The sequence below is a fragment of the Chelonus insularis genome, unplaced genomic scaffold (genome assembly GCF_013357705.1).
Source record: "Chelonus insularis isolate UGA/USDA-ARS -01 unplaced genomic scaffold, ASM1335770v1 scaffold_714_pilon, whole genome shotgun sequence".
In the NCBI taxonomy this organism is placed as follows: domain Eukaryota; kingdom Metazoa; phylum Arthropoda; class Insecta; order Hymenoptera; family Braconidae; genus Chelonus; species Chelonus insularis.
In genome coordinates, this window is record NW_023276795.1 from 724,807 (window position 1) to 738,851 (window position 14,045).

The window sequence follows — 14,045 nt, forward strand, 5'->3', positions numbered from 1 at the left end:
CATTTTTTTAAAATATAAGAATCATCAAAAGCACAATTTTCTAATAGCTTTAAAGGCTGTATAATACACCTTGTAAGTAAATTAAAATTTAGAATAACTTGTACTTATATTAGCGTTACAATCAAACATCGGGCTGATAAAAACGTTAATATATCATCAAATAATGGCTGTTCAGTACTTGGTACTAATAGAAAACAATACAAAAATTCAAAATACCTACTAGATAATATTTGAATACACAATTCTTATTAAACAAATGTGTTTAAATAATCAATGATAGTTATTGATAGAATTATTAGAATGATCTTGTGTAGCTCTCATGCTTTTCGATGTTAAAAGTTTATTTTTAAACTCATAAAGTTAATTGTTGGATTAATATAGATATATTCTTTTGATCATGATACTACTTTGTGTTCTTAAGTGATTCAAAAAGTAGTCATATTAATATTACCACATTATATAATAGCATAATATTAGATAATGTTTTGAAATTTTTGTTTGATAAAATGAATCTAAATTATTTATATAAGTAATTGACTATTAACGACTGTTAACACCTTCTATAACATCGTAGAACTTGTCATAATTAAAACAGAATTTTTAAACTGAAGTATGTTATCTTTTAATTCGTAGAATATACGCATTCATGTAAAAAATTATGAGAAATTTTTTATATCAAATTATATATTTATTCGCCACATTCCATGTAACAGTTACATAGATGATTCGTATATAAGTCTAGTAAAAAAAAAAAAAAATAAAAAAAAGTTTTATCCAATATTAATCAAAACATTTTGTTATATTGATTTATGATACTTTATAATTCCATATATGTTTAAAAATATTTCAGTTGCATTAGTGCTTTTTTTTTTTCGTTCTAGAGCTTTACTACTTCTTTATCGTCTCACGTTTTTCACGAGTCATAAAATACAAATGCATACATATGAAATTTTCAATCGACATTAAATATTTCACTTAAATTCTTTGGAATACTCTTGAGGTTGTTCCTGAATTATAAATTTTTCTCCATTTGAAATTTTTATTTGAATAGAGTGAAGTGGCAATTCATAATTTTCATCATAGAATGAATAACCCAGTTTTGTATTTAAGGGTGTGAAGAAATTCCACCTACTGCCAAGAATGAAAGTGTACGTAAGATAGCTCTAGGAACTCTTACAATATTTCCTGCAATCTGTAAAAATTTGCTGCTCCATCCCATTTCTTCACTTTGTCTTATGATTTTTTCTTTTATTTCTTTGAGTTCAATTCTATATAAAAAAAATTTATTAACTAATTAATTACTTTTTAATTTTATAGATAAACATTAAAAATAAAAATTGTTACTCGAATAATCATAAATTAAAATAGTTTTATATTTGGATTCCAATAATCAATCCTCGTTTACCATTATGTTTGAATAATTGATTATCAGATTAAGTAGAATTATTGAAAATTAGAGATAAACCTACAACTGGGAATTGTAAATTGATTCAAAACGTCGAAGAGCAGTTTCACGATCGCTTAGCTGTATTTCAAGATGAATTATTTTGTCGTTTAAATTTTTTTCAATCTCTGCACTACTTAACAACTGTTGTGTAAGTTCCATTTTTTCCGTTTCTGAATCCGTTATTGTTCTTTTAAAAAATTAATTTATTCATAAGTTAAATATTCATCATTAAAACAGAAAGATTTTTAGTTGTTTTATTAAAAAGGTTACTTGTTGAGCAAAAGATTATCTTCTTGTAAGCTCTCAATAATTCCCTGATGGATACTAAGTTTATCCTGCAATTCTTCAACTGTTTTCTCTGCTGCTCGTGCTCGTTCACCACGTTCTTTAGCCAGGGCTTCATTTGCAAACACCTTAATTAACAGTGAGATGAATATTAATAGAAGAAACTTAATATAATAATAACAATCTTTCATTTTTAATTTTTAATTATTTTCATGTAGATTTAATACAATTTTTTTAACTCTAAGAAAATATTGATATTTTAAATATAAAACTTGATAAAAAATTTTCTTTTTTCTTAAATCAGCAAGTAATTCAATCACGAATATTGTGACAAAATAAAATAAAGAAAAGTCATCACATTTTTATTCATTGTGTAATTGTTTCAGAAAATTTTATTCTTAAGGAGATGTAAATTTTGCTAAATTTGAAAAATCAATTTTGTATGAAACATCAGGTTGTTTGCAAAAGGATGAAGAACCCCTTTTTCAAGTAGAAAGTAATACGAAAGGTGTCAAATTATCATGCAATCATGAAGCATGAATCATGTTCGAGAATGTATAAAAAAGGTCAGTAATCCAATTATTTTAATAAGAAAACTTGTAAAACTGGTATTTAAGGACGCGCGCAACCTTAGTATCTAGTATAGCAAAACTGCCACTATGCGACTTTGAGTCACCATTCAAAATATTGCTGCATGAATCATCCCTTAGTTATGTCCATGAGTGGCATGAGTACGTTGACCTAACAGCAAAACGATGCATTGCCCTTTCGTGTAGGTATTCCATATCCTTCCGGGCGAATTACTCAATAACGACTGTTTCCACACGATATAAGCTTTATCTGAATTATTTATATTAATTTTTATTGTCATTTTTATTACTTCTGGCAATGAAATGCTTTCTTTAATTGATACTGGAAGAAATTGATGACCTGGAATGACAGATAACTTCGAAGAAAAATTACGCCAAGTTTTCGCATACGTGGGCGAGTATCCTAGATCCTAGAAGTTTGATAAACATTGAAACTCTGAATCACCACTTCGCGGAAACCTCCTAGAAACCTCCCTCTAAGTCTAGGCCTTGCTTCGTCTCTACCAACCACTGATATGACTCACCCTTTACTACAATGTTGTTAATCAATTCTGACGGCAGAAAATATAGGTCGACCATCGATGTCGTTTGCTATCTATCGTAGTTCTCATTTCTTTTTTTGCAGCATGAATGCATCAATCATCATAAATAACGATAGAAAACAATCATATTTTTTATCAATCTCTTAATGTACCTTTTCAAGTAGAATTTTTTTATCTTCTCGAAGCTTCAGAATTTTTTCTCTTTCTTTGGCCATCTGAGAATCCAGAGCTTCCAGTTGACTCTTTGTTGAAAATAGATCATTCTTTAAATTTTCTACAGCTATTCTACGCTCTTCTGATAATTGTTTCAACAATTCAAATTCATTTTCTAATTTCTTTTTTTCCTGAAAGACAAAAGATGAATATTCAGTATAATTATAATGCTTTTAATACAAGAAATTTGTTGAAATTCAATTGCTTGGAATAAGTAAAATAAAATGAGTATCTAACTAGAGCATTAAGTAAAGTCATTTGCTCGTTCTTTCATATACAAAAGAGGACTTAACCACCCAAATTTTCATCAAAATAATGCTATTAAAAACACATGTTTAAGTATTCTCAGTGAGGGTATATATTTAACTTAATTTTAAAAAAAAATGTTATATTCACTCCAAGAACATTTTTACAACAGACAATGCATAATCATATATAGTCATGGAGATTTCATTTATTTCAAGTGGAATTATTTTATTTTATTATTTCCTTTTTTATTGGAAAAAAATTTTGCAATGATTATTAAAAAAATAAATCCAACTTAATTTAATTAATAGCCAGCAATCTCTTAAAAATATAAAGTAAAATAATAGAATATTGAAATTACTTCGTGAATCGTCTCTTTTTCTTTTATAACACCATCCAGTTGTGTTTTAGCACGATGAACTTCTGCGCCAAGTTTACCAACTCGGCTATTCTCGGTGTCCAAGAGCTTTCTCAACACGACAATCTGCAACTGCAGATGATCAATCTGTTGATCAGACTTCTCAATAATACCCTGAAGCTCTACAACTTCTTCTCGTCTTCTTCTCCAAGCATTTAATATTAAAACATGACAGACCAAATGTGAAGCTTTTTTTGATACATCCTCATGCTCTTGATCATGATTCGCACCACCAGTGGATTTAGTAGTTGAACACGGAATCTTAGGTATACCTTGACCCATCAGCATTAAACTTCGTTTTGACCTTGACATTAATTAAAATCGAACAAAAGTAATGTTGAAGTCATAGTATAGATTTTGAATGAAGATTAGTCATGGCTTATAATAATTGTTCATGCAAGCATAATAAAATCAATAAAGACCTCAATCAATATATATATAATATTAATTTTTACATAATCCATTTAATAAAGAAATCAGTCAGTGTCAAGAAGAATAATTATCAGCAAAGCTTATAATGATCATTTTCTATTGTGTATCTATCTCTGAGTGATGTTTCATAGTGTGTAAAGTGCGTGTGACGGGCTTTGAAGTCAAGAAAACAAAGTAAATACGACGTTACCCCGAGGACTCTTGTCTCATTTGCTGAAACGTATTTAATATGCCTATTTATAAACCACTGCAAAAGACCGAAGCTGCTGTTCAGAAGATGGGGTTACGAAAAATCGTCGACACTTGGCGAGCAAAACTTCTGCCACATTCATCTTTACAGCCTATCCTTCACTATTATTTTACTCTCTTTTTTTTTATACATAGATACTTGGATCTTCTGAATGACCCAACCACTCAAAATGAATATGAACATTAAAATAGTATGTAAAATTACCATTGAAAATTTTTTAATCATTTACAGGATTCTACTTTCATAAAACTTCAACTAGATGATTAATTATTACCGTTGCAAAGAGGTAGCACATGTTGATTGTAATTTTTATGTCAAATAAACTGTATAGCTGTCTTTACAACTAGAAAGCAGTACATTATTTTCTTTATTGTTAATGTTTAATGATGTAATGTGATGAATTATAGACTATGTTTCAACTTAGCCGTTTTTATACCATAATATACTAAAGAAATTAATCAGTATTCATTTTTAAGTTAATAAAGAATATTAATATTGTTTTAAATTATTTTTTTATATTATTCAATCGTTGTCACAATGCTGTTAATTTTTGCAAGTAATTTATATGCTTTAACTACTTAATAAATCATTTTCTTAAATACCTGTTATCAACGTTATTACTATGAGTACCAGGAGATAATTCTATCATCGACAAACTTTTTCTACATGAAGAAGTGTTGGGAACTTCAAAAGCTGGTTGATATGATGACACTTGAAAATAATTATTTTTTGGCTTGAAAACTTTAGCAGACTTTGAGAAAGGTTTAGCAGCAAATCTTGTACATGGTTCTCGTATATATGGTTTCCTTTGACATTTCGTTGGTACTTGGGGCTTACGGTTGATACATTTCACCAAGCTCTTTTCTCCACTGCTGCTTAATGCTGTTACACCCTTCTTGAACTTATTCAGCTGTACCAGCCGGGTCGTGTTAGAGCTTTTTGTATCAACTACTGTCTCTTGTTGCATTCTGTATTCACTCTTTTACGAAAAATTACTTTACGAGATCATCTACAAATTGTTTGTACACATTTCGTCATGGAAACAAAATACTGGATTACGCAAACAAACGCCAGTGAATAAGCAAATATTTTTTTTACTTTCAATTTCAAGAGCCAAGGTTAATTAGTTGATTTTTTATATTTTGTTTCATTCATACAATTTTAACTTTTGTTTAAATTTATTTACCATGTTTTCAAGTTATTCAATTTCTCTCGAATCCTGAAAAAATATAAACTATATAACCAATATTCGTTACTATGTTCATAATTGTTTAAATTTGCTCGGATCATTCATACAAAATACTAATTAAAAAACAATTATTTAATTGATAAATAAATACAAAGTAAATTATAGATACTTGTACGATCCATTAAAACCAATGACTTGCTGAAATATTTATCAATTCTTCCTAATGTTAATTAAAACTCTGAAAGTTAGCGTTGCTCCTTGATCATATGTAGATGATGTATAAATTATGATTTTAAAATCAAGAGATATCTATTACGATCTCTATCAAGTAATTGTGATGAATGAGAATTTATTTACAATTCGATTCTTTGAGTCCATTCAAACGTTTTATATACAGTGAAAATTGTACGACCTTGAAAAAAATACCACGTGATTTTTTTAACAGCCAATAAGCATCAAATGTACAACGCATTAAACCAGTGCCTGTTTTCACTTCATACTAAATCATCTTTTTTCCTTTTCTTGCTCTCTATTTATGATGTAAAAAGTACAATTTCTCAAGTAAGAAACATTCAATTTAAAATCCAAATCCTTCAAATATACGCAGTAGTTGGATATGTGTATCAAGTGATTCGCAAATGTGCTGTATGTGGACCGAAAATAAATCTAGAGTTTCACAGCTGTGTGTGGTACGGGCATGTGTCGAGAGAAGAGAACAAGGTGGCTAAGGTGCGCTTGCGCATCCGTGTTAATAGTCACGAATTCTACTCTTCGTTGTCGTGTGGTGTTTCATGCTCACCAGAGCATTCGCAAGAAATAACAGACTTCGTGAGGTTGTCGCGTGTTTTCAATCGTGTGCATGCTCCACCACAAGTATATAAAGATTCCCTCAATTTTTTTATTAAAATGAAATCATCACTAACCAATTGTCAAATAACAGCATCAACTGCGTAATATGTTACTGAACGATATCATCAAAATTAAGTGAAAAGTGATAAATAAATTTTTTGTTCAATTAATTAAATTGATTATCAGAAGAAACTTTTTTGAGAATCTTATTCTTAGAAAAAATTAAAAAAGTTCTGTGATGACTATCAAATCTAGTGTATATACTGTTAAATATTGAACTAAGAGTTCATCTGGTGCTGAATTGTCTAATTGATTGTCTAAACATCTCTGGTATATTACAGAGAACATAGTACATCTTCAGGAACGAGTGAAGAAGCGTGTGGATATATTCACTATGAGTTTAAAACAGGCAAGTGCCCCGCTTTGCATTGTCCTAAGCAATAGTTTAATTATAGCCAGAGCAGGACAGACCTAGGCTCGCCCAAAATAATGATTGGATCACCCTTTGGTGCTTCTCTATCTTCCTTTTTTCCTTTTACTCTCACACATCTTCTGGAGCACATCTTTTTTTACCTTCAGTAAATAAACTTCACGATATATCTTTCATTTATATACACCATTCAATAATTTTATTTCTAAAAAAAATATCATAATATTAGACTAATATTCCAGGTTAAATTGTTCCAGATGTTTCAACACTTCAACGTCTAAAAAAAGGCATGGATCAGTATCATGATATGAATGACAATATTAATATAAGTGATGTTAGTAAGTATCATTTCAATCAATTAATTTTTGACTATTTAATCAATGACTGAATATTATTATAATTAATAATAAATGCAATTGTTTCTTGCAGTTGAAGTGATTCAAACAACAGATCCTGAATTTGTGGAAGGTACCAGATGTCAAAATCAAGCTTTAAATATGTTGTCTGGTGGTGGAGTAGAAACTATCAAACCAGTGGCAGTAAACACTGGAAGAGTTGGACCTTATGTAGAAATTGTAGAACAACCAGCAAGTAAAGCTCTTCGATTTAGATATGAATGTGAAGGCCGTTCTGCTGGCAGTATACCCGGGGTCAATAGCACACCTGAAAATAAAACATTTCCTAGTATAAGAGTAAGATTTTATTCAATTTAATTTTTCATTATTAGTTCCAAACATTTTTGTACTATAAGTTATGTTTAAGTTTAATATAATTAGTTACTCAATATTAATGTCCTGGTATTCATTCAGATTGTAGGATATAAAGGACGAGCAGTGGTAGTTGTGTCATGTGTAACGAAAGATTCACCATACAGACCTCATCCCCATAATCTTGTGGGTAAAGAAGCTTGCAGGAAAGGTGTTTGCACAGTAGAAATATCATCAGAAAACATGACAGTAACTTTTGCTAACTTGGGAATCCAGTGTGTAAAGAAAAAAGACATTGAAGAAGCACTTAGAATTAGGGAAGATATTCGAGTTGACCCTTTTCGAAGTATGAGTCTTTTCATAATAATGAATAAATAATTTATTTATAACGATTATTCTCATTAGTATTAAATATGATATTATCATTTTTGTACAGCTGGTTTCGATCATAAGAGACAACCGGCGAGTATTGACTTGAATTCCGTCAGGTTGTGCTTCCAAGTATTTCTTGAGGGAACTGAAAAAGGCAAATTTACCGTACCACTGTCGCCAGTTGTGTCAGATCCAATATATGATAAAAGTACGTTGTTTATTTGAATAGCTAAATGGCTTCTTGGAAGAATCTTACTTCATATAATTTGTAAAATGAAATGAAGCGTTGTACATACACACGATCATTACGAAGACATTTAGAATATTTAACTTCATCATTTTCACAGATAAAACTATTTTTACTAAATAGTAAAAATTTAGTTTGTGATGATGAAAGAGTCACGTTTAATTGAATCATAACTTTATTGAAAGTATTTGATGAAATTTTATATTAATAAAATTATTGGAAGATTTATTAAAAATATAATATAAATATTTCAGAGGCCATGTCAGATTTAGTGATATGCAAACTCAGTCATTATAGTGCTTCGGTTGCTGGTGGTATGGAAATGATACTTCTATGCGAGAAAGTTGCTAAAGAAGATATCCAAGTGAGATTTTTCGAAGAACGTGATGGACAAGTCGTTTGGGAAGGATTTGGAGATTTTCAACCATCCCATGTTCATAAACAGGTATACTATCAAATGTTAAAATAAATCATAGTTTTAATAGCACTTTTTTGATTATTTCCATCATATATTTAAACGCTTATTTTTTCAAAAAAGACTATTGATTTTTGGAGTAAATGTATTGCATATCTGTATGCTCATAAAAATTTGAACAGAACTGAACAAATATTAAAGAAGCACTGATAAATACACTTTTAGATAAAACTAATCTTCTCTTCGTAGTTCAAAATTCCATTTTTTAAGAAACTACATAATTTTTAGATATTTTAGCATTATTTTAAGAATTACATAATATGTGAAATTACCGATAATTGAAATTTTTTCAGGTTGCAATTGCATTTAGGACACCAACATATCGCATTCAGCAAGTGGATCAACCGGTTCAAGTGTACATACAACTGAAGAGGCCTTCGGATAATGCAACGAGTGATGCGTTACCGTTTCAGATGTTACCATTAGGTTCAGGTAGGCCCGCGTTCTGGTCACTTCGCAAAGCCTTAAATAAAAAGAAGGCTGATCCTCATACTTTTAATAAAATTATTGCTACTGAAGCAGCAATGCTCTCTAATTCTAATCAAAAATTCACGCGTAATATTGATGAATACAATAATAATAATGATCTCAACATAAATGTTGCACGTGATAAAATATCAGCATTGCGTGTTCTTAATGAGTTATATCAGGTGAAAAATGTTACTGGCACTCAGAATGTTGGTGATATTTTGAAAACTAATCATTCTGAGTCAAATAATGTTCTAAAAAATATTAATAACGAAGGTATTTCCCAAGAAAAACCTGAAAATGCTCAAGATAATTTGAGAAATGTTTCAATGAATGACTTTAGTACTCCGAAAATGAATCTAGAGATAGAGAATGCAAACAATCCGGATGTGCAAACGTTGCCAAAAGACAGAACTGACTGGTTTGACTACTCGGAGGTTGGCAAGTGGGTCCAGAAAAATCAAGAATGTTTTAATGATGGAAAGATGACTAATGTTGAGCTAAAAAATGAAGAAGATGAAAATAAATCTTTCGACGATTTATTGACTCAAGTAGCAGAACTTGATCAAATATATGCTGATACACATACAAAAATGTTTCAAGAAAATTTGGAGGATCCAAATAAAACTTTCATGGACATAGACGTTTGTGATAATCAAACGTATACAAGTCTACAAATGGCAATGAAGAATCCAATTAAATTTCTCGATGATATTCAAGATGAGAGAAAGTACGAAGATGTAGCTATTCCAAGTCGAGAAACAAGTGCTCCTCCTTTGCCTCCTCCGCCTCTTACCGCTAAAAGAGACGTGACAAGAGCGTATGAGGAAAAAATGCCCCCGTTGCCTCCAAAAAGAATTCGAAAAATGTCGTCAATGCCTGTTTTACCACGATCATCTTCAATACAGGCTGTTAATACAGCAGAAAATATTTCTGAAGCACCAAATAAAAACTTGCCATCACTCCCAGGAACTCTTACAAAGTCACCAAAACAAAGCTTATTTTCAAAATTATTTGCTAAGAAAAATAAAAAAGATAAAGATCTGTCTTTAGAAGGGCTTAAAAATAGTGATGTTTCATTAAATAATCGTAACAGTATATCATCAATGAAAAACGAGTTGCCAGATTATCCTGATAATTCTGAGTTACCTAGGCCAAGTGTTGCTAGTATTGCTTCAGTAAAATCTTTTGATCTAAATGGCGATGAATCGCCACCTTACGGAATTGAATTAACTGAAGCTGAACATTACGCTTTATACACTAGTATGGCACCTCACGCTACTGCCTCCGAATTTGATGAATTATCATTTTATTATAGTCCAGTTGAAGGAGGAAAAATTTTGACAGAAACAAAATGAAAAAAAATTTTATAAATGCAAATCAGTATGTTGGTTATAATTATTTTCTTAAGAAAATGAAAATCGATAATAGTGTGATTTTGATCTTGAATAAGGTCTATGCTCAAAACATTTTATTCGTGATGATAATCACTCTTGACCAAGTCATAGTGATTTTGGTGTTTATCTGATAAACAGCAGTCGTCGTTGTAAGAGTAGATTTTTCTCAATAATTGTACTTTTTAATCTTTATCGATGACAATTTATTCTTGTCTCGTAAAAAAACTTTGACAATGGAAATTTAATTTTACTACAAAATTGTACTAGTCATTTTTTGGATGTTTAAATTTTAAGGAGTAATTACTTCAATTCTGATACATCTAGTCATGCACCAAAGTGCTTGTTTTACTCACGTAAATTGAATCTTTCCATGTAAAGAGATATTTGCAATACCCTGCATTTTTTATATACATTTAAAAATTGTATATTTTATTGTGGTTAAATAGTCTTTTAAATTTCATATAAAATATTTCTATCCTGTCAAGCTACAGTACATTACTGGCCATTATTGTTACGAGCAACACAATGACTGTATTAATCAATGTAATCAATACATTCGTAGATGATCCTGACTCCTTAAAACGAAAGAGGCAAAAGTTTAATAACAGTCCAAGTTCACTTGTCCTACGACATATACAAGTCGAGGCGGAAAAATGTAAGTATTTTAAATGTGTAAAAAAATGGAAAATGAATTACTACTTCATGATAAAAAAAAAATTCTTGTTGCTTGCTTGGGACTGGAATACTGGATATTGTGGGAAATGGGATTTTCATTTTATCATTATTATATTGTAAATTTTGTTTTACATGAGAGTCATAATTATCAATTGATTCATAAAAATATAATCATTTTATCCAACAATTTTGTTGCAAAAGTTACAATTTTTTAATATAAATAATTTTTGTTAAAACTTTTATAAGTATTTATTTAAAAGTTGACAATTAATTATGATTCTCAATTGTATTATACACATAATGTATACTAACAAATTTCTTCTTTTATTGATCATTAAAAGTTTAAACTTTTAATGTCTATTTTTTTCTTGTACTTGTAAATATAACTGGAAAAAGGTTGTTAAATGATTTTTATAATGAATTTTATTGTTGAGAAAAAAAATGGCTCAATCATAATAATTATTGTACTTGAAGGAAGCGACTTGATTTTTGTATTTTGTACTTTTTTACGAAATGCATTTTATAATAGAAATATAAACTATTATGGATATATTTCCAGATTTGTATTTTGCTAAAAACACAGCAGTGGCCTTTAATGTAACAGAAATGAAACGAATACTATATTTGATACGAATATAAAATTATTGTTTGATAGGCATTGTTTTAATAATTGAAAAAAGGATAAAATGAACTCCTTTGATATTTTTCTGACAAAAATTTCAAATTTATTAAAATCATAAATAATTGTTGAATGCCGTATATCAATTTAAACAAGGTGTAAAATAGAAAATAATTATATGTCAATTTAATAAATAATTAATGGAGAATTTCTGATACGGGATGTGAAAGAATATAAAAACATAATGTTGTGCAATATTTGTGCGATATAATGTAATTTTTAAGCGGAACGATGAGCTTTCAAACAAAAATGGTTATGTTGCAATATTTGTATTGATTATATAAATACATTGATACTGAAATATAAAATATAAAATACATATACATATATAAATATAACTAGATAAAATCGTGAGAATTCTATTCATTGAAAACACGTCATACATCGTACCTTGAATATTTTTTCAGAGCTCGATTGTGAAAACAGATAGATAAACAGGTAAACATAATCAATAATTTGATATTATTGCGTGACGTGTATAGATTTTGTTAGAATTGTTGATTTATTAAAAAAAAATTTTTTTGTTGTCTTAAAAGAGTTAGTTAACAAAAGGTAGTTGAAACAAACTATTAATATGCATGAATGATCTTTATTTATCATATAAAAAAATTTTCATTTCAGTTTATTCTTTCAATCATATAAACACCTTACAATGTTTACCAGCTTGATTAACATATGCTTTAATGATTGTCTTTTCTCCATTTTATATGCTCATATCAATTTTCTTTCAATCATAGCCTTCCTAATAAAAGCTTATGATTTGTAAATTGATCTAAAAGTTTACTTTAATAAAATAACATGTATTAATTATTTTATAAATTACAGCAGGGCATGTAGCATTCAATTCATCTTTACCATATAATTTCAACGTGAAACCTGAGCCAATGGATTCAATGTTGTATTCCAATAACATCCCGCATGGAGGATCTTCTCCAATGTATCATATTCCAGTTGCATCTCCTCTATCACCTTCCAACGTACAGACTTTGAGGTATATGTTTCTTCTTTCTCAGTAAAATTATGAAGCATTGAGTTTAAAAAATCTTTGAAAAGATTTATATAGAAATTTGATATAAATTGAGATTGATTGTTATATGATTCTTTTAGGCCAATTAATTCTCCTCATCGGACACCATCTCCACTAGACTGCATGTCTTATAATAATATGCCGAATCTACAACCTCAGCAGAACCTCACTGTTCCATATCAATCACCTGGACATTTGAGTCCAAATCTTCAACCTCAACTGATGTATGACAATCAGCCACTAGTTTTAAATAGAATTACTCCAGAACCTCAGCAAGATTTAGGATTTCATGAAAATTTAGGTAAAATTACTATTACAACATTGACATTTTTTTGTAATTTAGAGTTGAAATAAATATGTATGTTTTTTTTTCAAATATAGGTGCCAGTAGCGTACTTGACTTAGATAGCAATCAATACAGCTTTGATATGAATCAGTTAGACAGTTTGAATCCACTCAACTCTGCAGATCTGGCAGTTTTAGGAAATGCTTTATCTGAGAATTTTTCTAGCGGACTGTCTATATCAGACTCTAATAAGGTATATAAAATAATTGAAAATTTTTTTAATAAATAATTTGATAACCACTGAACTTTTATCAGGCACAAGCTAAGGAGACAGCACAAAATTCAACAGCCAATAATGCCGGTGAAGGTACCAGCATGACAGATAGTTTTACTCGATTGACAAATACTACAATTCAAGAATTGTGCACACTTAATAGTTTATATAATCCAATGAAGGAAATATGAACGAATTGCAAAAAAATCATCATTACAAAGGATGATCTATTAGAACTTAAGAATGACAGGATAATAATAAGAAATAAATAAATAAATTTCAAAACTTATTGCTAAAATTGAACATTTCAAACAATTATTTTTTCAGCTAATTATGAAATTAGCTTATGTTTTTCATAAATGTATGAATTAATGTAATAGAAAACCTTTCTAGGCGTTATATTTTTTAACGTTCAATGCTCATTGTTTTATTCTCATATTTAATTTGTACAACAAAATAGTACAATTTATAAATATTAATTGCACATTTTACATATTTTAAATATAACTGTGTTTATTTTTATTGTTATAAGCTTTTAAATCTTAAA

At 29.2% G+C, this 14,045-nt stretch overlaps 2 protein-coding genes across 4 annotated transcripts; one reads left to right on the forward strand and one right to left on the reverse strand.

Moving 5' to 3' along the window:
* Positions 1-709: 709 nt before the first annotated feature.
* Positions 710-6,105, reverse strand: LOC118073853 (coiled-coil domain-containing protein 39). The gene is made up of 7 exons (XM_035094588.1): positions 5,782-6,105; positions 5,026-5,642; positions 3,685-4,045; positions 3,017-3,208; positions 1,718-1,860; positions 1,470-1,634; positions 710-1,268 (listed from the first exon to the last, which is right to left on the reverse strand). Exons 2-7 carry the CDS (start codon positions 5,388-5,390, stop codon positions 1,106-1,108), a joined length of 1,389 nt encoding a protein of 462 aa, XP_034950479.1. The 5' UTR covers positions 5,391-5,642; positions 5,782-6,105; the 3' UTR covers positions 710-1,105.
* A 2-nt stretch (positions 6,106-6,107) lies between these two features.
* LOC118073852 (embryonic polarity protein dorsal) lies at positions 6,108-13,977 on the forward strand. 3 transcript variants are annotated; one of them, XM_035094586.1, is made up of 12 exons: positions 6,111-6,870; positions 7,149-7,229; positions 7,321-7,583; positions 7,701-7,944; positions 8,035-8,178; positions 8,472-8,662; positions 8,986-9,124; positions 11,120-11,212; positions 12,737-12,902; positions 13,019-13,239; positions 13,320-13,477; positions 13,540-13,977. In XM_035094586.1, the coding sequence occupies exons 2-12, from the start codon at positions 7,181-7,183 to the stop codon at positions 13,687-13,689; spliced, it is 1,818 nt and encodes a 605-aa protein (XP_034950477.1). In that variant the 5' UTR covers positions 6,111-6,870; positions 7,149-7,180; the 3' UTR covers positions 13,690-13,977. The 3 variants fall into 3 exon arrangements, with proteins under 3 accessions (XP_034950475.1, XP_034950476.1, XP_034950477.1); XM_035094584.1 differs by lacking the exons at positions 11,120-11,212; positions 12,737-12,902; positions 13,019-13,239; positions 13,320-13,477; positions 13,540-13,977 and having other exon boundaries at positions 6,108-6,870; positions 7,134-7,229; positions 8,986-10,518; XM_035094585.1 differs by lacking the exons at positions 12,737-12,902; positions 13,019-13,239; positions 13,320-13,477; positions 13,540-13,977 and having other exon boundaries at positions 6,109-6,870; positions 8,986-11,261.
* Positions 13,978-14,045: the final 68 nt, after the last annotated feature.

What these genes read in the sequence shown, in the direction of transcription:
- LOC118073852 (XM_035094584.1), top strand. Translation starts at nt 7,181, where the DNA reads ATGGATCAGTATCATGATATGAATGACAATATTAATATAAGTGATGTT. An exon ending in AGATCCAATATATGATAAAA is followed by an intron (nt 8,179 to 8,471) that starts GTACGTTGTTTA and finishes TAAATATTTCAG; the next exon opens with AGGCCATGTCAGATTTAGTG. An exon ending in CATCCCATGTTCATAAACAG is followed by an intron (nt 8,663 to 8,985) that starts GTATACTATCAA and finishes AAATTTTTTCAG; the next exon opens with GTTGCAATTGCATTTAGGAC.
- LOC118073853 (XM_035094588.1), bottom strand. Translation starts at nt 5,390, where the DNA reads ATGCAACAAGAGACAGTAGTTGATACAAAAAGCTCTAACACGACCCGG. An exon ending in AGTAATAACGTTGATAACAG is followed by an intron (nt 4,046 to 5,025) that starts GTATTTAAGAAA and finishes ATTAATGTCAAG; the next exon opens with GTCAAAACGAAGTTTAATGC. An exon ending in TCAATTTACAATTCCCAGTT is followed by an intron (nt 1,269 to 1,469) that starts GTAGGTTTATCT and finishes TTTTTTATATAG; the next exon opens with AATTGAACTCAAAGAAATAA.